This window comes from Taudactylus pleione, unplaced genomic scaffold (genome assembly GCF_031769625.1).
Source record: "Taudactylus pleione unplaced genomic scaffold, aTauple2 ptg000216l, whole genome shotgun sequence".
NCBI classification, from domain to species: Eukaryota; Metazoa; Chordata; class Amphibia; order Anura; family Myobatrachidae; genus Taudactylus; species Taudactylus pleione.
In genome coordinates this window covers 7,496,222-7,521,425 of record NW_028284618.1, presented here as the reverse complement: position 1 = coordinate 7,521,425, position 25,204 = coordinate 7,496,222, and the positions used below count along the sequence as shown (strand labels likewise).

The following is a 25,204-nucleotide window of genomic DNA, read 5'->3' as shown; positions in this document are numbered from 1 at the left end:
TATATATCGCATCAATGTGATGCGATATATAGTGAATTCTTTTAGTAGCCACTTCATGTTCTACATGAATAAACCCCTAAGTCTTTGTTTCTGTGCCCCAAGTATCACTTCCCCTCATCTCTGTCTCCCATTTTCTATGTGTATTTCTTTCTCTCTATCTCTGTCTCCCCGTGTGTGTTTGTAATTTTTGTGTGTGTATCTGTCTTTTTTGTGTGTGTTTGCCTCTTAGACTAAAATTTTGTATATGAACCACTTGTCACCCAAATATATTCTCTCCCTCTCCCTCTCTCTCCCCATAACCTTTTCCCATCTGTTGCTACCACCCTTGTTCCCCCTGTGCCTCGGCACCCTATATTTATCTTGCCTCTTCTTGCATTTCTCCCCTCTTCATACTTTTCCTTCTTCCTGGTGTTTATAATATGGAAGGCAGAACCAGTTATGGTGGCTGCCAATCACAAGTTACCACGTTGCCCGACCGCACATAATGGACTTTAGGATGGCAGAATTGTCCTACTCACACTGCTTGTTAGGGATTCACTATTGAAAATTTTGCATGCTCTAAACCTTTAAACTTGCTCTCCATTACTTTGCACAGAAATCACATTCACCAAGACCCCAGTCTTACTGAGAACAGTAGATTAGATCAGTATTATTAAACATATAGGACCTCACAGCATTCGCTGATGATATAATGCTTTATATCGCTAACCCTCATCAAAGTATGATCCACATATTTGAAGTGTTAAAAAGTTTTGAAGAAATTTCAGGATTTGCAGTTAATATAAGTAAATCGGAAGTGCTATATCTCGGTACGCGCAATACAATACCACATTTACCAGAAAACATATCACTTAGGTGGGCTAGTGACAGGATCACGTATTTGGGTATTATACTTCCTTAGAACTTAGCAAATTTATATTCCTTTAACTACAGACCCATTATAAAAAAAATCTCGGACGAGCTAGAGGGATGGAGGGATCTCTGTCTATCATATATGGGGCGTGCATGTCTAATTAAAATGGTCTCATTCCCGAGACTGATGTACCTGCTTCAGGCCTTGCCTTTGTTTGTTACAGCAAAAGATTTGCAACTCCTGAATAAGATTTTTCGATCTTTTGTTTGGAATGGTAAGCGACCCAAGATAAGCCTCTTAAAATTACAACAATCTAAATTAAATGGGGCAATAGGCTTTCCAGATATCAAGTTATATAATAAAGCAGTTATGTTTCGCTATTTGTCCGATTGGATAAACGAAACAGAAAACTATGCCAACACGTCACTTGAGCGGGAGTTTCTCGAACAAAGGGACCTAATTACATTTTTGCATCTTCACGATCAAGAAATTTCTGCCTCTGTGAGGGATAACCCACTATTGTGGAATACAAAACGACTATGGCATCAATTGAGACATGAGGCAGGTCTAAACTCACATAAATCATTATTTCTTCCGTTTGTAAGAAACCCCGATTTTCAAAATGGACAGGCAACATACCCATTTACACTATGGCAAGTAGGAGGTATACAGAGAATAGGATGTTTGGTAGATAGAGAAGCACATAGGACTCTGACATATTGTGAAGCCTTGGAAAAATATAATACTTTATCAGGATACCCTGTGGCCTTCCTACAGGCGACACATTATGTTAATTCTGTGATACAGGTGTTTGCAGAGGGAGATTGGAACAATCCAATAGATAGTCTTCTTTCCAAACCACCAATTGTGAGGAAAGCCATTTCTAACTATTATTTGTGTTTTAAAACAAACATGGATCATGCATCCAATACTAGGGGATTGTCACAGTGGATTCAGAAATTTCCTACATACACAATAGAAGATTTATTGGCTGCCCTTAATCATTCTTGTAAAACTCTAACATCAACAATCTATGTGGAGATGTTCTTAAACATTTTCTACAGAGCTTATTTATCACCGCACAGAAGTTACTTAATGGGACGCACGACTTCTCATTGCTGCTATAGGTGTGGGGAAAGTAATGCCGATTTATATCACTGTTTTTGGTCGTGCCCATTGGTTAGAGGATTCTGGTTACAAATAAAAAGATATGCGGAATCATCAATACTCAATTACGTCCCTTTCATGGCAGAGTGGGCAATATTTGGCATTATTCCCACAGATATGAGGGCGAGTAAGGGGAGTAGGAGAATGCTCTTAGCGATCAGTGCGGCAGCACGTAAGACGATACTACAAGAGTGGATCTCGTCTACTGCCCCATCTTTTGCATTATTTAAGATAAAATTATTTAATGTTTTTCGAATGGATTGGGTAGAGGTAATATTGGAAAAAGAAATCAAAGTGGAAAAATTTTTCAACACATGGGAATCATTTATATCTACTCTGTCCCTGGAAATGCGACGGCAAATTTATAATAGTGTGAAGGATACCTCATGGTACACACTTCAAACCATTGGAAACAATCCTCCAATAGATGTCACTTCGGTTGGACACTAAACATACTGAATATGGGGGGAACCTGGACTCTACTGGTTTTGGTCGGGGGGGGAGGGCGAGAGAGAGTTTCTATTTATTTATTTATTTTTCTTTATTTTCTTTAGTTAATGTTCATTATTGACTGTATTTGTATACATGTTAAGAATTTCTTAGGTTATATGAAAAATTGTGATGTACCAAGATTGAACATTACAATATACTAGTATGAAGTCTATAATATGTAACATCTGACAGGGCACTTCGACTATAAGATTTATATGATCTTAAAAATTTATGAACTTAGTGACAAAACTAGGTAATTGTGTTACATTTCTGATGTCTTTAAATGCTTTGTATCGATCTGATTGAAATTCTTGAATGTGAATATGTGCAGTGTTTCAATAAAAATTATTTGAAAAAAAAACAACATATAGGACCTCATTCACAGCCGCTCGCAAAAAGCGAGCGCTCGCTCTGAATGAGGGTGGCCACTTTTCTTTTGAAAGGCGGCCTCCTGGCCGCTCGCTAAGCTGTGGGTTACCACCCACAACTTTAGTGAGTGACTAGGTGATGGTCGCGATGGTCTCGGGCTTGCGACGAGACCCTTGAGTTTTCACCTGGTGCGCGAGTATCTATAAGTGAAAACTTGGGATCTGAGGCCAAAAGTGCCAGTGATGATCTTCACTTAAAATCCAACTAGTCCGGCAGGGTGTTTCGGTCGACGTGAGGAAGGACTGTACTCACATCATCTCCTTCCTTCTAGGTCATCGTTTCCGTATTCTGTTTGGTAATTCCAGGACCGTCTGTTCAACATACGGCCTGAAGGTAAGAGGGTGCGACGCGAGGTAAGAAACATAAATACACCTGCACGGCAGCAGACACTGCACCGCACCCCTCTTACACCTGCGTAGTCACATGCAGACCCTTGAATGCCTCTGAATGATTGGCATTTAATGGGCAGTGCAGGGGTGGCCGGCATTCCTGGAAACTAGGGCGTCTCCGCCCCATTTTCCAGGAGTGACCAACCTAGGATCTGTGTTGATCAACGCAGTGTCCTGGACTCGCAAGCTGGCTAGGCTGAGTAAGCTGAGGCTTACTCAGCTGGCACCGTCCACCTTCGTGCCCATCGACCACCGATTGTCACGATGGTGATCCCAGCCTGCGACCTCCGTCACAGTGCTGTGATCACAAATGTCATACACCTCCTGCTGCATTTGCATTATTGCAAGGATCGCAATTGCAAAGCTGACTGTGTGCATATATCATATATCTATAGCCTGTGTGCAGCTTTGCAATTGCGATCATTGCTGAATCAGGCCCTAAGCTTCTTGAAAATTGAGAGGTCCAAACAGCGCCCCCTGCCCTGCGGTGCCCTGTGCCATGACACTGGTCGCACCACCCTAGAAAAAATGACCTCTTCCAACACCAAGCATAAACCAATTCAATTGCTCCATTAATTTATTCCCTGTTAAAGTTAAGATCTGTATGTATTTGATGCCGAAAAGAAAGGTACTTGCAGAATTAGCTCTATAATATGTTATAAAGAGCCTGGTAATTACTTTACTTAGTGAGATCAATCGTAATAATGTAAAAACAGTTTAATCTGAATACTACATTATATCAATAAAATGAAAATGGTCTTAAACTTGCACTAGATAAATTGTATAGCTGCCATAATGCATAATACGCTCCATCCTTTCCCATGACATTGTTAGACACTGCTGATCTAGGTGGCCACACTTACATCTTGATTCTGTCGTTGTCACTGGGCATGTCCACGGATGTGTTAAACTGGTAATTCAGCATTTCTGTTCCAAATAAATCATATTCCAGGTACAACCCTAGTTTAGCAAACTCCAGCAGTTTTCCCTCATCAAATATAGTCCTAGAGTAAAGAAAGGCAATCATTCTATTGCATAAATGTTGACATTAGGTAATTTCTTCTATTAACAGGGATTAAGGTTTTCTATGTAAAATGAAGGATAGCGACAACATAAAGTGGTGCCTTTTACACAGTTTTAAGCAGCAGATTAATTACAAACATGTCTTTAAATAGAGGGATTAGGATGATGCTAGGCCCTCTCCAAGGTACAAATTGTATAGGATTCTAGGGGCCAAATGTAACAGGCTGAGAGTTTAGAAGATGTGAGTTTAGCAGTGAGCTCTCACATAGATCAAGTTTTAGCTTCAAAATGGGAAAACATCTGGATGAGAGTTTATATCGTGAGAGTTTTTTGATACTAAAAACATGAGAGTTTGCACATTCTCGGATTCTATTACATTGGCCGAGTTTAAAAAGTGTGAGAGTTTACTGCTAACACTCACATTCTCTAATCTCTCACCCTATTACATTTGGCCCTAGATGTTTATCATTTTCTCTGACAAATAGATTCTCCTTTTGATTAAACCCATTCATTTTGAGACAGTCCCCATTTAAAATTAGGAGTAACTTGTACTTTGGCAACCTATGCTACGGTGTGCTTTGGAGGAAGGAGGGAGGGAGGTAAATTTAGAATGTGGGGTTTTACAGTTGTGAGGGGGATGCGCATTATCTCAAGTGTAAATCACAGTGCAAAGCTGGCCAGCATTTGTGTGCTACATGTAAAAGCAGCCAATATTTTACTTGTACGCAAAAGACAAATAGCTTTTGGACCTCTTACATCACAACATGGTTTTATTGAAGCCCACTGTTAGTATCTCAAACTCGTAATGCTTTTTTTCTAGGCACCAGGGATGGACTGGGCCTGTAATTCGGCCCCAGCATACCTTACTGATCACCTAAAGGTGTGCGCGCATGAAAATGGGTGAGGCCACACCTCAAAGGGCGTGCCCTGAGTCACAGGAGCGTGGCATCTCTTTTAGTGCACCAAGAAGTGGACTTGATCAGTAAGGCTTTCCCTGCTAGGTGCTGTTATTATTTGAGAAGGCGTTATAGCAACGCGTCAGCAAGATGCTGTTTGTCACTAAGAGCTCTATTTATTAACATCATTTTTACTAAAATAAAGTGGAAAAGGGTGTTTTCACACCCTTTTCACATTATTTTAGAATCACCTAAAGAGTTACTAAAGGGCAATTGGAGTATAATTCGTAAAATTCTACTCCAAGCCCTAATTATCACTTATTTTTAGTTTGCAGATCGTATTTCCCATAATTGTAATGGGAAATGTGATCTGGCCAAAGTTACTAAAAATAAATTGTGAAAAAATACCGGGGGAAGCCCTGTGATAATAATGCCACCTGGAGGTGGCATTATCCAGGGTCTCCCCCGGTTACCGGACTCCTGCTCCGCTCTAACGGGGAGAGCAGAGCCGGGAGCCGGTCCCTGTAATCAGCTGTGTGGTCTAAACCCCACGCTGATACACTGCAAATAAAAAGAAAAAAAAAATAGTAAATCATTCAATGGTGTTTTGATGGTGGCTTATTTTCTTTAAAAACTAAAAGCTCTGCCTCCCCTGGCTGCTGTGTGCTGTGTCTCTGCCTCTGATAACCTTTCTGGCTCATGCTGCTGGGATCGTTGGAGGCTGTCTCTCACTGCCTCAGACCTGGCCCTCCCACCCCTCTCTGCTAGCTCTGATTGGCTCTCAGAGACAGTGAGAGCCAATCAGTGTGCAGCCCTGGCCCTGCAGCAGCTGTCACTCACAGACACACACAGAGGGACAGCTAAAAACGTTATCACAGCAGAGATGGGGAGTGATGTCTCTGCTGGTGCTGTAAGAGGTTCATTTTCTGTGTGTTCTAAGTATATTTAATAATGTTTTTCACTTCACTTTCTTGTTGCTTTAAGGGCCCACAGCAGCAGCAGTAGCATGGCAGTGACAGTGTTTCACATTTTCCTCCTCATCCTCAGTCAGCTCTGCCTGCCTTGCCTGGGTTTTTTTTTTTTTTACTGTGTCTGGGCCCCTCCCCTAACCCCGCCCCTTTACTATTCATATCAATAGTTTTCACCATTAAATGATTGTGATGCAATGGTTAGTTACCATCGCGTCAACAGATTCAATGGTGAAAGCAGGGCCAGTTCCAGACATTGTGGAGCTCAGGGCAAAAGTTCACAATTGCGCACCCCCCCCCCCCCAAAAAAAAAAAACCAAAACAATTTTTTGTAGATGACGTTCCTCTGCGCGCACTGAAAGCACACGCGCTTCCGGAGAGGGGGCGAGTCCTTGCGGAACACCCACCATTCATCACACTGTGGGGCGTGCCCAGCACTTATGGAGGTGCTGGGCTTCCCCCAAGCTCTCTCCTCGTGGTGAATATTTGCCATGTGCAGTAATGCGCATTACACAAGTAATGCCCTTTATAAATACATTATACCACATGCATTAAGATCCTGTATAACACATTATGCCACACGGAGTAATGCCCTGTATAACACATTATGCCACATGCAGTAAGATCCTGTATAACACATTATGCCGCATGCAGTAAGATCCTGTATAACACATTATGCCACATGCAGTAATGCCCTGTATAACACATTATGCCACACGCAGTAATGCCCTGTATAACACATTATGCCACACGCAGTAATGGCCTGTACAACACATTATGCCACACGCATTAATGCCCTGTATAACACATTATGCCACACGCAGTAATGGCCTTTATAACACATTATGCCACATGCAGTAATGCCCTGTATAACACATTATGCCGCATGCAGTAATGCCCTGTATAACACATTATGCCATACGCAGTAATGCCCTGTATAACACATTATGCCACATGCAGTAAGATCCTGTATAACACATTATGCCACACGCAGTAATGCCCTGTATAACACATTATGCCACATGCAGTAAGATCCTGTATAACACATTATGCCACACGCAGTAATGCCCTGTATAACACATTATGCCACATGCAGTAAGATCCGGTATAACACATTATGCCACATGCAGTAATGCCCCGTATAACACATTATGCCACACACAGTAATGGCCTGTATAACACATTATGCCACATGAAGTAATGCCCTGTATAACACATTATGCCACACGCAAAAATGCCCTGTATAACACATTATGCCACATCCCTATAGATTTTAAGCTTGCGAGCAGGGCCTTTCTACCTATATATCTGTCTGTTATTACCCAATTTTGTTCTATTAATGTTGACAATTGTAAAGCGCAACTGAATATGCTGCGCAACATAAGAAACTGTTAATAAATAAATAATAAAATGCAGTAATGCACTGTATAACACATTATGCCACATGCAGTAATGCCCTGTATAACACATTATGCCGCATGCATTAATGCACTGTATAACACATTATGCCACATGCAGTAATGCCCTGTATAACACATTATGCCGCATGCATTAATGCACTGTATAACACATTATACCGCATGCATTAATGCACTGTATAACACATTATGCCGCATGCATTAATGCCCTGTATAACACATTATGCCACATGCAGTAATGCCCTGTATAACACATTATGCCACATGCAGTAATGCCCTGTATAACACATTATGCCACATGCAGTAATGCCCTGTATAACACATTATGCCACATGCAGTAATGCCCTGTATAACACATTATGCCGCATGCAGTAATGCCCTGTATAACACATTATGCCGCATGCATTAATGCACTGTATAACACATTATGCCGCATGCAGTAATGCCCTTTACAATACAGTATCCCCAATTCAAATTACGCCACACATTAGTCCCTTATTCATGTTATGACACACAGTGGTGCCCCTTTTACACAATGCCCAAATTAGTGCCCCTTATACACAAGGCCCACAGTACTGAGTAGTAGTGCACCTAATACAATGCCCACACTAGTAGTGCCCCCTATTGTAGTGCCCACATTAGTAGTGCCCCCAGTAATAATGCCCCCTATAGTAGGGCCCACAGTAGGAATGCCCCCTATAGTAGGGCCCACAGTAGGAATGCCCTCTATAGTAGTGCCCAAAGTAGTAATGCCCTCATTAGTGCCCCATATAGTAGTGCCCCCAGTAGTAATGCCCCTTTATAGACATGCCCCCAGTAGTAATGCCCCCTTATAGACATGCCCCCAGTAGTAATGCCCCCTTATAGACATGCTCCCAGTAGTAATGCCCCCCTATTGACATGCCCACAGTAGTAATACCCATTATAGACATGCCCCCAGTAGTAATGCCCCCTTATAGACATGCCCCCAGTAGTATGCCCCCTTATAGACATGCCCCCAGTAGTAATGCCCCCTATAGACATGCCCCCAGTAGTAATGCCCCTTATAGACATGCTCCCAGTAGCAATGCCCCCCTATAGACATGCCCCCAGTAGTAATGCCCCTTATAGACATGCCCCCAGTAGTAATGCCCCCTTATAGACATGCCCCCAGTAGTAATGCCCCTTATAGACATGCCCCCAGTAGTAATGCCCCCTTATAGACATGCCCCCAGTAGTAATGCCCCCTTATAGACATGCTCCCAGTAGTAATGCCCCCTTATAGACATGCCCCCAGTAGTAATGCCCCTTATAGACATGCCCCCAGTAGTAATGCCCCCTTATAGATATGCCCCCCTATAGACATGCCCCCAGTAGTAATGCCCCCTTATAGACATGCCTCCAGTAGTAATGCCCCTATAGACATGCCCCTTATAGACATGCCCCCTTTTAGACATGCTCCCAGTAGCCATGCCCCCCTATAGACATGCCCCCAGTAGTAATGCCCTTTATAGACATGCCCCCAGTAGTAATGCCCCCTTACAGACATGCCCCCAGTAGTAATGCCCCTTATAGACACGCCCCCAGTAGTAATGCCCCCTTATAGACATGCCCCCAGTAGTAATGCCCCCTTATAGACATGCCCCCAGTAGTAATGCCACTTATAGACATGCCCCCAGTAGTAATGCCCCCTATAGACATGCCCCCAGTAGTAATGCCCCTTATAGACATGCCCCCAGTAGTAATGCCCCCTTATAGACATGCCCCCAGTAGTAATGCCACTTATAGACATGCCCCCAGTAGTAATGCCCCCTTATAGACATGCCCCCCTGTAGACATGCCCCTTATAGCCATGCCCACAGTAGTAATGCCCCCTTATAGACATGCCCCCAGTAGTAATGCCCCTTATAGACATGCCCCCAACAGTAATGCCCCCTTATAGACATGCTCCCAGTAGTAATGCCCCCCGTAGTAATGCCCCTTATAGACATGCCCCCAGTAGTAATGCCTCCTTATAGACATGCCCCCAGTAGTAATGCCCCCTTATAGACATGCCCCCAGTAGTAATGCCCCCTTATAGACATGCTCCCAGTAGTAATGCCCCCCTATTGACATGCCCACAGTAGTAATACCCATTATAGACATGCCCCCAGTAGTAATGCCCCCTTTTAGACATGCCCCCAGTAGTATGCCCCCTTATAGACATGCCCCCAGTAGTAATGCCCCCTATAGACATGCCCCCAGTAGTAATGCCCCTTATAGACATGCTCCCAGTAGCAATGCCCCCCTATAGACATGCCCCCAGTAGTAATGCCCCTTATAGACATGCCCCCAGTAGTAATGCCCCCTTATAGACATGCCCCCTATAGACATGCCCCCAGTAGTAATGCCCCTTATAGACATGCCCCCAGTAGTAATGCCCCCTTATAGACATGCCCCCAGTAGTAATGCTCCCTTATAGACATGCTCCCAGTAGTAATGCCCCCTTATAGACATGCCCCCAGTAGTAATGCCCCTTATAGACATGCCCCCAGTAGTAATGCCCCCTTATAGATATGCCCCCCTATAGACATGCCCCCAGTAGTAATGCCCCCTTATAGACATGCCTCCAGTAGTAATGCCCCTATAGACATGCCCCTTATAGACATGCCCCCTTTTAGACATGCTCCCAGTAGCCATGCCCCCCTATAGACATGCCCCCAGTAGTAATGCCCTTTATAGACATGCCCCCAGTAGTAATGCCCCCTTACAGACATGCCCCCAGTAGTAATGCCCCTTATAGACACGCCCCCAGTAGTAATGCCCCCTTATAGACATGCCCCCAGTAGTAATGCCCCCTTATAGACATGCCCCCAGTAGTAATGCCACTTATAGACATGCCCCCAGTAGTAATGCCCCCTATAGACATGCCCCCAGTAGTAATGCCCCTTATAGACATGCCCCCAGTAGTAATGCCCCCTTATAGACATGCCCCCAGTAGTAATGCCACTTATAGACATGCCCCCAGTAGTAATGCCCCCTTATAGACATGCCCCCCTGTAGACATGCCCCTTATAGCCATGCCCACAGTAGTAATGCCCCCTTATAGACATGCCCCCAGTAGTAATGCCCCTTATAGACATGCCCCCAACAGTAATGCCCCCTTATAGACATGCTCCCAGTAGTAATGCCCCCCGTAGTAATGCCCCTTATAGACATGCCCCCAGTAGTAATGCCTCCTTATAGACATGCCCCTAGTAGTAATGCCCCTTATAGACATGCCCCCAGTAGTAATGCCCCCTTATAGACATGCCCCCCTATAGACATGCCCCCAGTAGTAATGCCCCCTTATAGACATGCCCCCAGTAGTAATGCCCCTATAGACATGCCCCCAGTAGTAATGCCCCTTATAGACATGCCCCCTTTTAGACATGCTCCCAGTAGCCATGCCCCCCTATAGACATGCCCCCAGTAGTAATGCCCTTTATAGACATGCCCCCGTAGTAATGCCCCCTTACAGACATGCCCCCAGTAGTAATGCCCCTTATAGACATGCCCCCAGTAGTAATGCCCCCTTATAGACATGCCCCCAGTAGTAATGCCCCCTTATAGATATGCCCCCAGTAGTAATGCCACTTATAGACATGCCCCCAGTAGTAATGCCCCTTATAGACATGCCCCCAGTAGTAATGCCCCCTTATAGACATGCCTCCAGTAGTAATGCCACTTATAGACATGCCCCCAGTAGTAATGCCCCCTTATAGACATGCCCCCCTGTAGACATGCCCCCAGTAGTAATGCCCCTTATAGCCATGCCCCCAGTAGTAATGCCCCCTTATAGACATGCCCCCAGTAGTAATGCCCCTTATAGACATGCCCCCAACAGTAATGCCCCCTTATAGACATGCTCCCAGTAGTAATGCCCCCCGTAGTAATGCCCCTTATAGACATGCCCCCAGTAGTAATGCCTCCTTATAGACATGCCCCCCTATCAGGGGCTGGCTGGCAACTTTCAGCCTGGGGGGCAAACACAAATCAATTGGCCCTGGCTTTTCTACCAGCATATTGTGAAACATTTAGGAGCTTAGCCCGATAGGGTAATGCCATCTCCAGACTGCACACGCTATGAGACCTCAGGAGGCGTCAGGTATCGCAGTGGCTAATTTATGGACGCCCATGTAACGGCGTTGAAACGCACTGGCATGCCTGCGTTTGCCCGACTACCCCCACCACCACCCACAAACAACACTTCCTGTCAATCACTCTGCTCTGGGTCTGAATAGCCTCTGCAAACGCAGTTTCCATCTCAATTGCTAGTTCATGCATAGGCATGCACAGAACGCAAAATTGACCGATTGCATGCGTCTTTGCAACTGTGTTCCTTGCTGAATTTAGGCCCATTATCCTATAGTAACCTATGGGCTACTATTTAGCAAATTCTTCCAGAGAGGGGAGCTCTGGATCCCTCTCCATCAGCCACCAGTGACATATGCACCGACCAACAGCCGTACATGCACAATGTGCACCGAGGACCCAAACCAGAAAGCAGTGTAATAGCGTTATGCCTTTCCGCTCATGCCTTACACTGGGGGCAGCCATACCCACCTGCTAAGGTGGTTCCCTCTGTAAAAAAGCACTACAGATCACCTGAATATGTCCGTGTTCTAAGCAAGACATGGGCATCGGCAATGACTTATGGCATTGTTGACATAGCGGCGCTGATGAAATGGATCATCAGCACCAGGACAGCCAGATGAGAGGCACATTCCTCTGACCCCCTCTCTCAGTTGTTCTTATTAGGCCAGTATGCAGTCACACTGCCTGCACTCCTGAACTGAGATTTTTTTTCTTTAAACGGCTCCTTTAGCAGCGGGACCATATGTGGTTAAGGGATTCAGTTTAGTTAAGGGAGCACAGTGTACATGTATATCCCTACACTACATTTATTTCAACCCTGCTTTCTCTGTTTGGCTGCACCCAATCTGCAAGCAAAGGCCACAACTCCAAATAGAAAAATGGGATCTGGGGAGCACATAGATCACAGGTTCTCAAACTCGGGACCCCAAACAGTGCATGTTTTCAGATCTCCTCACAGAATCGCAATTTAAATAATTAGCTCCACTTGTGGATCTTTTAAAATGTGTCAGTGAGTAACGAATACACCTGTGCACCCGCTGGGTGACCGGGAAAACGTGACCTGTGTGGGGTCCCGAGGGCCAAGTTTGAAAACCACTGACATAGAGGAAGGAAAGGAAGAAATGGAGCAGGTAACACATTTCAGGGGTAGGGAGACTGTGGATACATAGCATTATTTTATTTTTTATATATATAATATCATATCAGCTGATAGAGACAGATGGGGGATAGAAATTAGAGAGACAGGAGGGAGGGAAGACACACATAGACGTGAGGAAGATGACTGCTGCTGCCAGTGCTACTGTAAGGACTTAAGCTGGCGACACACACAGCGATTTTTTTACCCGATTTGGCCGATTTCGACGAATCCTGAGGACAAATCGTGTAAAATATGCCCAAATCGTGAGTTTCTACTCACGATCACGATGCCGATGTATGTCCTCACTCGTCGTACATCGCATCTTCAGATCTGCCGTGCTGTAGGGCAGATCTGCCAATCTGGGACACAATGCACTGGATGCACGATGGATTTTAAATCAGATTGGACATTTTTTACTCCAAATCGTGACCATGACTGCCGGGGGAGAGTTCAGGGGAAATCTTACACATCGTGGGATTGAGAACACATCGCTATGTGTGTGGGCACCTTTAGTAAATGCCACGGCCTCACATGCGCAGCCCACCCATATAGCAGCCAGCAATAACACCCTTGCCTCTCTTCCAGCTGTCCTGCTAACAGTGTTACTGCGTTCCTACCAGCATCTGGCTTCTGCGCTGTGTGTCGCTGGCTGCAGCTCCTCAGCTTCCTCACCGGCTCCTCTTCACACTGACAAACTGCGATTGCGTCATACAACATACAACCACCGCACCCAGCGACGTAAGTTCATCCCATTCATCCGGAGATAAGTTACAGTTTGGCATGGTGCATATACTGTATATTCATTTATATACACACACACACGTGCAATATTGGCAACAATACATTATAATCCCCCCCTCCCCCCTCAATCACTGAGATCACCTCCTCACACAGGTACAGCACTGCACCCATACAGGTCCCCCTCACTCAGATCTCCCACCTCACAAAGATCTCCCCTTAGATTCCCCACTCACTCTGGAACCCCCCCCTCCACAGCTCTCCCCCCACCATGCTGACACAGTTCTTCACCCACACATAGATCCCCCCCTCCCATAACACACGGGGGGGGGGGGGATCACCTGCTGAGCCTGCATTACATTGAGAGATCATCACCAGTGCCTCCATACTGGGGGTGTGGTGTGGGCGTGGCAGGAGTAGCGAGTGCCGCTCCGCCCACACCACGCCCCCCTGTCTGAAAGCAAAAATCTCTCAATCTTTCAGGCTCAACAGGTGGTCCCCTAGGGCCCCTCCCACCCCCCATCCCCTCCCTTTTTCCGGCAGATTCAGAGCCATTAGTGTATGTGCTGAGTCACATATGCAGTCTGCACATACCTCCGGGGGACCACCCTGTAGTTTCCCCAGTGCCCGTCTGTGTCTGCTGGGCTCCTTCTCAATCTAGTTGCACTGCTGCAGCTTGAGTGACAGCTGGGAGGCAGGCACAGGAACCTCCCCGGCTGTCACTTGTATATGCTCATAGAGCGCAGCGGCGGCCCTAGTGCTGCACTATTGTACCGGCCCGGGGGGCAGATGGCACCCTGCCCCCCGGCCCAGCCCGCCACTGCCCCCTATAGACATGCCCCTAGTAGTAATGCCCCTTATAGACATGCCCCCAGCAGTAATGCCCCCTTATAGACATGCCCCCAGTAGTAATGCCCCCATGCCTCCCTTCTGAAAAATAAAAAATACAAACACAATACTTACCTTAGGCCCCGCTCCTGCGTCCGCTGCCGTCTGGTCCGACCGCGGCTCCACCACGGATCTATGGGAGAGACGTCATGACATCCCTCCCATAGTGCTCTATGCGGGAGCCAGAGCTCTGGAGTGAGCTTTGGCTGCCGCTGCAGGGAGGGAGCAGGGTACCCGCTGATAACAAATATCAGTGGGCGCCCTGCAACGCGGGGGGGACCGGCGCTGTGTTTTTTTTTTATTATGGGATTTTTTTTTTCCATCTGGGGACTCAGTGGCGCCCTCTAGGGGCCGGCGCTCTGGGCGACGCCCCTGTTAGCCCGCCCCTAGAATCGCCACTGGGTGGAAGCACTGCCATCATATGATGGTGGGCTTCTGATGTCCATACCTAGGCTCCTGTGATGTCCTCACTCCGGTCAGCTGGTCTCCCAGCCTGCACTGGTGCCCGGTCGTCACCTGACCGAGTCCCAGTGCAGTATGGGATGTCAGCTAATCGGAGCCACGGAGGACATCACCGGAGCAACGATGACTGCAGGTAAGTGTAATTAAGGGTGGGGGGGGGTCGCGGGGGTACGCGATCGCGGGGAGCGGGGCTTAGTGCCGGGGCTTGGCGACGGTCAGTCGGCGCATGCGTCGGCACTTGTCACTGTATTTTTTAGCGACAATACCGTGATAAGTGTGCGGAGGGGATTCACAGGGACAGAGTTTTATTGCAAGCTCTGGGCCTGATTCAGAGCCGGACGCTCTGACCAGAGCGCTCGCTCTGAATCAGGGCCCTCCTCCATTAAAATGGAGCGTCCTCCTGGATGCTCGTATAGCTGTGGGTCACCACCCACAGCATATACGAGCCTCCAAAAAGATGGTCGCGATGGTCTTGACCATCGCGACCATCGGACTTGCGACGGAGACCCTGCGGTAGGGTCTCCCAGCCACAAGCCATGGAGTGATTTTGGCTCTACCGTCTGGCAGGCCCTACCGTGCCTGCCAGACGGTAGGCGTTCCCATGGGAACGCCTCCGTCTGGCAGGCACGACCACCAAAGGGGTCGTGCTGTCAGTCACCATCGACAGCACGCCCCCTTTGGTGCGAGACCCGGAGCGATAGCTTGGCTGTCGCAGTCCGGGTCTCGCGCATGCGCACGCCGGAGCTCCCTCCATCGCGCGCATGCGCAGTGGGGAACATCGACCCACTTGCGAGCGTACTGCCGCTTGCGAGTGGGTCTGAATGACCCCCTCTGTCCCTGCAAGGGATTTGTAGTAAATCCCTGTGATATTACCTGAATTCGCAATGCGAATTCAGTCGGTAATATCACACTACAATCTGCATTACAAATGCGGATTGTAGTAAATGGAGCCCTAAGTATTAAAATGTCATCATCAGAAAATATTTACAAGAGTTGACAACCCTGGATTTAAATTATTATTATTATAGTCATCAAGTGTTTGTAATGCGTCACAGTACTACGCTGCAGAGTAGGGAAGAACAGGACATAAATGGTAGACAATGAAAACACAGACATGTAAACACAGAGTAGGGATGTCAACCTTTGGAATTTTGCTTCTACTTGGGAATACACCAAAAGGAGTATAGCTGCAATACTCTGAGAGGTGGTAGTTTGGTAGCATGTAATACAGTACACGTATACGTTGGCACTGTTTGTACAAGGCATAGAGTGCAATAAGGTATACGAAGGTGTTGACACTGTGGGAACAGCGCGTAGTGGGCCTGATTCAGAGCCGGACGCTATTTGCGGACGCTCGTTCAGAAAAAGGGGCTGGCTATTTAAATTGAGCGCTCGCTCTTTGCGGTCTGTTGACGCCTCTATGTCTGAGCGAGCGTTCGAAACATGCGCTCGCTATTTTGTAAAGACGCCCCTTGGCCGCTTGCATCATACGTCATCTCCGCTATTTATTTGATTAATCGAGTACATCAAAAGGCGTATGAACTGCTCGCTATTCTTGTGGTAGCATTTTCCTACCGCAATCATGCGAGCAGTTCAGGCTAAAAGACAACCAAGTGACGTGGTCGATGACGCTGCTTTGTTAATTATGCACACCCTTAAAACGCCCGTTTTGACCGTGTGGCACGCCTGCGTTCGGATCTCCACTCCCCGTTTTCAAGCACCTTCCCCTGTTACCACCCACAAAGCCTCATCCTGTCACTCAAATTAGCAGGCATTCACTATTTTGCGAGCACACGATTTCCGACCGCACTGACTGGTTGGCGCATGCGCAGATGTGCGAACATCGCTCGGAGCGAACGAGCGGCCGCTTACGAGCGGCTCTGAATCAGGCCCAGTGTGCAAGGAGGTACACGGAGGTGTTGGTACTGTGGTAACAGTGTGTAGCGTGCAATGAGAGGCACCAATGTAACAGCACGTAGTGCGCAAGGAGGTACACGGAGGTGTTGGTACTGTGGTAACAGTGTGTAGCGTGCAATGAGAGGCACGGATGTTCTGAAGAAGATAGCTTTGAAGAAGGAGCATCTATGAAAACACAATTGCTACTCAGGCACTGGAGAAATGCACTGAGCTGACTATTATAGTGGTTGGCTGATGGGTGATACCCTGCATAAGTCATCAGTGCTGGATGTTAGTGGTAACACCTGGGAGAGGTGTGAGTGTGGCTGATTGGGACAGCTGTGAGAGTATTCTAGTGTTGGTGGTTTAGATGCGAGTAGGAGAAAGTCTAATGAAGAGATGGGTTTTCAGAAAGAGTTGAAAGAGTTGAAGGCTGCTAAAGAGTTTGATTGGGCGTGGAAGATTATTCCAGAAGAATAGGATAGCAAAACAGGAGAAGACTTATACACAGGAGTGAGAGGTGATTACCAGAGATAAAGCTCAGGTCAGAAGTAAATGGATGCAGGGAGAGGTACTGTACAGTATTCTGAGGTGAGATTTGTGGTATTAATGTGGAGGACTTTGCAGGAAAGGGCTGAGTGTGGGATTGTTGTGGAGGACTTTGCAGGAAAGGACTGGGGGCTCTGAATCAGGGCGGATTTTTAAAAAAAAAAATCCGTCTCCAGGCCGCTCACACAGCTGTGGGTGACCACCCACAGCTTAGCGAGCGGCCTGGCGATGGTCACGATTATCACGGCCATGGTGCTTGCATAGGGTCTCGGTTCCCGCAAGCCCGAGTGAATGTCCTGCTCTAACAGAGCAGGAAGTTCACTACTGACATCACGAATGATGTCAGTAGAGCCGCCCACAAATGGTAGCCGTTCCTTCGGGAACGCCTCCGTTTGTCCAGCCACCCCCCTCCCCACCTACAAAACGGGGTGAGCTGTCGATGAGCATCGACAGCCACCCCGTTTTGTAGAGAGCCCCGGAGCGAGTGGTTCTCACTCGCTCCGGGGCTCGCGCACGCGCATGAGCACTGACCGACCATCGACACGCGATCGCATCTGAATCAGGCCCTGAGTGTGGTATTAATGTGGAGGACTTTGCAGGAAAGGGCTGAGTGTGGGATTAATGAGGAGGACTTTGCAGGAAAGGGCTGAGTGTGGTATTAATATGGAGGACTTTTCAGGAAAGGGCTGAGTGTGTCCATCGGGCTTGCGACGAGACCCTTGTGGTAGGGTCTCGTTGCCGCAAGCCCTGGAGTGCTGTCGGCTCTATCAGAGCCGAAGGCACTCCCACTAACATCACTTGTGATGTCAGTGGGGCCGGCCCCAGACGGTAGGCGTTCCCATAGGAACGCCTCCGTCTGGGCAGCCACGCCCCCGGCATGCCCACCAAAGGGGGCGTGCTGTCACTCACCATCGACAGCATGCCCCCTTTGGTACGAGACCCATAGCGACAGCTTGGCCGACGCTATCCGGGTCTCGCGCATGCGCACGACGGAGCCGGGTCCGTCGTGCGCATGCGCACTGGGCCAACATCGACCCGCTTGCGAGCGCTCATCTCCTATGATGCCATTATTGTGGCTTTACAGGGTTTCCTTCCAGTGTTGCATATATGAAGTTAAAAGTTCTTCTTGGCCACCCCAGAGAAACCTGACAGCCCAGATCCAGCTACACAGCTACAGCAGAAGAAAGCCAACAACAAGTTGAGTGAAATTATAAACTTATATGTCAGATCCACTGAAAGCCCAACTGTGTATGTGTGTGTGTGAGGTTCGGTATATTATGTAGACAGTCACCATGTCAACACTGTTGAAATATCGACATGTTCATACACAGTATTTGAGTGGTAAGTCTATCTCCAACGTCGACATTTTTAAAATGTCAACATTTAACCACTTAACTGGCGATGTTGCATGTGATGCGACTGCAGCCAGAAGTGCTTTAGCTGGCAAGGTCGAGTTGCATGTGACCTCACCGCCCCCCTGTGTGCCCACGACTTTAGAAGAAGTGATCTGCTCTGCGGAACGGATCTCCTCTGACTCCCTGGACCCCCTCTGTAGGACATCCCTGCCAGAATCGAGCCCCAGAATGCTGTGGGAACGGCTTGCGCCGGGGATCTAATTGCGAGGAGGGGAACTTAGTTTCACTCCAAGCACTATTTGTTTGATCTCTGCAAGTGCAGCACAGGTGGCTGATCTGCTGTACTCTGCATGTGGGGGAGGGGGGAATATGCCCATGAGGGCAGCGGGTAATCCCCAGGGGGGATCTAGCATCACTGGACGTGGCGGAGTTATAATATAAAGAAATATGACGCTGGAGGAGGGACAGAGGGTTAAAATAATAATAAAAAATAAATGTTTTCACAGGGTAGGAGGCGGAGGAGGGGGGTGCAAAAAAAAGGCTTTTTCACAGGGGGTGGAGTTTGTTTGTAAAACAAGGATTTTTTTTTACCACTAAAGGGGTGTGCTGGGGTACTGTTATCAGGATTTATGACCACTGGGGGGTGGGAAGTTATATTATAATGGGGGCCTATGGATCCGGGGAATGGTGCAAAACGACCCATATATATATATAGATATAGATATATATATATATATATATATATATATTTATAAAATATTTAAATATATTTTAAAAATACTTTTTAAACTTTATTAAATAATTTAAAAAAAACTGACAATTCTGAGCGGTTTTGAGGGAAAAAAAATTGCCGGTTCAGTGGTTAATATGTCAACATCATAAGGGTGAACATTCTGCATTTGCAGCTGTTCTGGCTAAAATTCAAAATGCACACAAACAGTTGGAGTGGATTAAAAAACTACGTCTCAGATTTAACGAGTGATATTCCTGTTATCACTCATTAATAATCTTAATTCCAACCAATCAGCTCCTAACTGTCATGTGTTTGAAAAATGGCAATTAGGAGCTGATTGGTTGGTGCAGCATTTAGAATTAGTAACGAGTGATAACTCTGATATCACTGGTTGATAAATCTGGGCCTACATGTACAATTCCATGAAGCCGTCAACAAACCCGGAGTGAGAAATACACAGTACGTACAGTATATAAACACACATTTCAAGAACAGTGTCCAGAAATCTCAAGCTTACTGCTTACACTACCTATCAAGATGAGACATCACAGTTTTGGAGATGTCAGCCCCTGCCTCCTGCAGGATGTGAGCAATCTGGAAGGGAGCCTGGCTGCTTCTGCCAGGATGAATATTCACAGGACATCCAAGCTGTGTCTGGGCTTCAGCAGTTGCCTGAAGAATTTTAGTTTCACTGTCAGTTAGTGGCCACGAGCATCCAATCTCTCCGATTATACCACATTTTATATCTGTCCCATCTGCTCCCTGGAGAACTTCATTAACTAGAACTTCGGTCAACTAAGAAAACAACATAAATGTAAAGATACAAGTTACAGAACAGCTAGTTAGTGTAATACAAATAGCAACAATTGGGGCACAGATAGAGGACTATACACAGTATACTTACTTTTTACTTATGTTTTTTTTTAATACAATATTTGCAGAGTGTGATGCAGGAACCAGGGGAACACATAAAATAGTTTTAACAGTAAACTGACCATTTTAATACTCCCCCCACTTTCCCTGACTGGCAAGTATGGCAAGCCTCACTACATTTATTTAATTGAACAATGAAATTACAGGAAGATTATGGAAATTGTAAACTGTGTATCCCTTACAGAGGAAACAATCACTGTTCTAGTGTTCCTAGTTTGATCATTGGGGCACTTTAGGCTACTCATAATTCACATAATAAACATTATTATTATGATAGCTAGAGGAGCTAACATAAATAAATAATAAAATGTGTATATATATATATATATATATATATATATATATATATATATATATATATATCGTGTAAGAGATGTAGAGGCGCACTGATTGTGATGTAACACTACACTTTCAAGTTTATAATTAAACGTGAAAACATCCAAGCATCTAAAAGTGTACAAAAATTAAATAAACAACGTGACAATAGTGAAGGTGGACTTATTTGGAAAAACAACTTAGCTTATTCAGACTGTCTTCGATCACCTGATCAACCATAATTCATGATACATGAAAAAAACCAAAATAAGGCAAAACATCGTGTGTGACATTATATAACTGCATCAATATAAGTTATTGTGTTGTTTAGGAGTTCAGGAACTACAGCAAGTCCCCCATATTTATGTAACACTCTAAGAACTTTTTTATATATGTAACACAATTTTATTAAAACGAAAATCCATGAATAAATGGAGGAAAACAACGTACATGAAATAACATTTGTAAAAGCTCATCTGTCCATACTGCAATGCTGCCCATCCACTAGGCGATTAAACGAAGCGATTGAACGATAACAACGTTGTTATCGTTCAATCGTTCATTAATCGTTGGTCGTTAAAAGACATCTATCATCGTGCAAACAAGCTGGTAAACCTGACGATAACGTCAGGTTGAGCATGTTTGCAGATGATTGATGAGCCTGCACTGAACAAGCAGACTGACAAATGACTGCACGATTACAATGTCGTAATCGTGCAGTCGTTTTCAGCTTGTCTAGTGGATGGGCAGCAGAAGGGTCCAAGATAGCGGGTGGAGCGCTCTGTCATCTGGGGAGGCTGCAGCACTGTCCTCAGTGATGAGAATACGGGAGGGCAGTCACAGAAGAGAACAGAGGGGCCGGCTCAGTACAAGTCCCTAGAGGGGTTCCTATGCAGGAGGCGCGGTTTAGTGCAAGGGAGCTAGTGTCCAAGTGTCAGAGATCACTAGAGTGCCGCCTACTGAGGGAGGGAGCCGGCTGCCTAGAGAGAGACAGATCACAGACTTCCACCCGGGTCTGCTGTACAGAATGGTTCTGGTGTTGTCGTTAGGCTGCTGAAATATATAGATGTAAAAACCGCTACAATGGTGGGCGGCTTTGCTAGGCATGCCTTGGATGGCTTACTTAGGTTTTAGCGACTTTGTTGATACATTGACCAGGAAGTGATGTTACTTCTGGTCCATGCATTCCACTGTGTCGAATGCACGCCGGTTTGAGCGCACCGGTGACGTGTGTGCATATGGGGATTTAAGGAGCCAGCTGGGTAAGGTAAGAACAACGGCTAGACTTTTACTTGTACTAGGTGTGCGGACTGAAACGGCGCATTTAAAAGAAAAAACTAAATTATAAAAAAAAATTGTTTTGGGAGAACCTGTCATCTTCTTGCACAAGTTTTTTTTTTGTGTGTTTTCCAATATCCCTATCCTCTGAACTTCCCTTTCATGCGGGATAGAAGTCCACAGGTTTGGACTCTTTGAGAACCGTGACCAGGACTCACCAGAGCTGTAGCGAGGCTCTAGTCTGCTGCTCATACAGTAGGACACACCGTGGAGCCCACCACATCCACTGAGCGGCAAGGAGTATAGCTTTACGGAAATGTAGCAATAAGTCTGCATAAAAAGCAATCATTGTGCACAGGACTCAAACACCACAGCCATTCGGAGGTCTGCCAGTGTCTTCTCCTCCTGGCACTGCAAGCGCGGCGCTTCTCTGTAACATTATAGCCAAACGGCACACTCCCACTGTAACACTGACATGGCGGAGCAGCAACTTCACTCCCATAACACACCCATAAGACGGACCATAACTGTGCGCACGTTTAACCACCTCTCCGTCACCTCCCGGGGACGACCGGCACTTTTCCAAGACATTTCTGATATCGTGTCGCATCGCAACAGCTCATTTGTGTGTATACACTGTGTAAAGAACGCGCCATAGGACTTTGTAAGGATTTTCGCGTAGGTGCAGTAGCAAAGAATCACTAATTGCCGTAACCATCGGCATTGCGTGCGGCTCGGAATCACGCCCAAATTGTCTAAGGGGCATGTTTATTAAAAATTGTGCTTTGTCCCCTGAATATTAAACATTCCTTATTACCGCATTAAGGGATATTTCTTTGAGGGTATGTATTAAGCTTCCGTCACCACGATACAGGCTCCGATAAGAGCCTGTCCCAGAGATGATTAGGGCATAAAGTGATCGCTTATGGCACAAAAGTTCTAGTTAACTCCATTGGATCATGAAAATAATATAAGAGTAAAAATTATTCAGGTCCGTTCAATTCCTAAGTACATCACCATGCGCTAAAGATTGTTATTGTTAAATTGCTGTATTTCCTGACTGTAATACTATTTTAACAATAATGCCATATTGCTAAGATTAATAGAATCAGATAAGTCACCAGAATACATAGTGGGAACTGCATTACAGTATAAGCGCACAGTAAAGGCGTGCTATTTAATGCCACCGAGATGAGGCCAGATCAAAACTTATATTTTGCATGACATGAGATTTCTCACTAATAGGTGAACCATTGTATTACAGACTAAAAATAAGAGAAGAACAAGGAACATCCTGACATCCTAAATGAGTTGGTGAAGCTGAAAGAACATGTCCTGCAAAACGATATTTAAATCTGCCAGATATACAGAACCCATAGAATTTTTAATGAATGTGCCCAAGACTTGGAATTCTAAAATGCTATTACCAATTTAAAACACACGCAGGAAAAGTACTTAGTCAAAGCAACTGGAACTCGGGTTTAATCAGTCTCTGGTCTGAGTGGTTGCTATGGGTTACAGCACATGCAGCAGTATCATCCTGTTATTGAAGAAGTCTATGGAGTCTATTTACTAAGCTGTGTTAGGAGATAAAGTGAACGGTGATAAGGTACCAGCCAATCAGCTCTTAACTGCCATGTCACAGGCTGTGTTTGAAAATTGGCAGTTAGGAGCTGATTGGCTGGTACCTTATCGTTCACTTTATCTCCTAACACAGCTTAGTAAATAGACCCCTATATACTGTAGTGTTTTTTAAAAGAACAAGTACTGCTGGCCATGTATAGCATTGGTTTTATTATTTATTTTGAAAAAATAAAGTTGGATACCGTCTTTGAAATAGATGTCCTGAATAAGCAAGGAGAAAATTATTACTTGTGGTATCTCGCAACTGCAGGGTACCAATTCATTGGTGTGCCGGGCGCTGAACTTCTGCCCCACAATTTACCAGGCACATCTAAGGCACATGCACAGCCTGAAGTGCCAGTTACAGAGAGGACAGTTAGTGACGGTTACAGGTGAGGCAGAGCTGGACAAGGAGGTGCTGGGTGATCTGCACATCAAGGTGAGAGGGAGGAAGACGGCTCCAGGATATGCTTGCCGACATTTAGCTCCCTCCTTCCAGGAGGGAGCTGTCGGGCTTACAGGGCTGGGGGTATGACGCGACCAAAGGGGGCGGGGCCCGGCACATGACGCGGCATTGGGGGCGGAGCATAGGGGCGTGACAGCACGATCGCGTCATCGTGGCTCCGCCCCCTCTTCACAATGCCATGATTAATGGCATTGTGCAGCCGGGTGCGGAGCTACGATGACGCGATTCAGCGCGAATCGCGTCACCGGCCCCCCTGCTGCCGGGGTTTGTACTGAAAAGCGCGGGGGGTGCGGGCACATCGCCGGGGGCCGGGAGGATTGCCTGCCTTCCCGGGAGGTCGGGAGCGGCACCCGATTTTCGGGAGGCTCCCGACCAAATCGGGAGGGTAGGCAAATATGCTTCAGGTTTTGGCAGTGGGATTACATACAGCTCCTGAGAGTAAGGGTAGATCAGTGAACAGAGAAAGGAGGAGTTTAAAGGAAACAGCATAAAGCCAAAACAGATTGGGTTGCAAGCAACCGTGCATCCAGACTTACTGCAGGGAGCCAGCAGTTGTTATTATACCTGACTTTACCCAAGTTCAATGGGAGAGCTCATGCACTAGTGATACTCAGCACTAGGGGCTCTATTTACTACAATCCGCATTGGTAATGCAGATTGTAGTGTGATATTACCGACTGAATTTGCATTGCGAATTCAGGCAATATCACAGGGATTTACTACAAATCCCTTGCAGGGACAGAGCTTGCGAGAAAGCTCTGTCCCTGCAAATCCCCTCCGCACACTAGTCACTGTATTTTCGCAAAAAAATACTGTGACCAGTGCCCCGTGCATGCGCCGACCGACCGTCGCTGCTACCCCCCCGGCGCTAAGCCCCGCCCCCATCGTTAAGCCCTGTCCCTGCGATCGCGGACCCCCTGTGACCCCCCCTCTCCCTTAATTACACTTACCTGCATGATCCGGGCTCCGGTGATGTCTTCCATGTCCTCCGGTCAGGTGATATCCCATACTGCACTGGGACCCGATCACCTGATGACCGGGCCGCAGTGCAGCATGGGAGACCAGCTGACCGGAGGGAAGACATCACCCGGAGCCCCGAT

The 25,204-nt window shown here is 46.4% G+C and overlaps 1 protein-coding gene across 2 annotated transcripts in view; it reads right to left on the bottom strand.

Annotated features, from left to right (window-relative positions):
- Positions 1-25,204, bottom strand: part of PTER (phosphotriesterase related) — a 46,136-nt gene that overhangs the window by 7,928 nt on the left and 13,004 nt on the right. Inside the window, exons 3-4 of one of the 2 annotated variants that reach the window (XM_088478655.1) lie at positions 20,019-20,284; positions 4,194-4,334 (exon numbers count right to left, since the gene is read on the bottom strand). In XM_088478655.1, coding sequence (XP_088334781.1) covers positions 4,194-4,334; positions 20,019-20,284 — 407 coding nt within the window. The remainder of the gene's footprint in view (positions 1-4,193; positions 4,335-20,018; positions 20,285-25,204) is intronic. The other variant, XM_088478656.1, reaches the window with a different exon arrangement.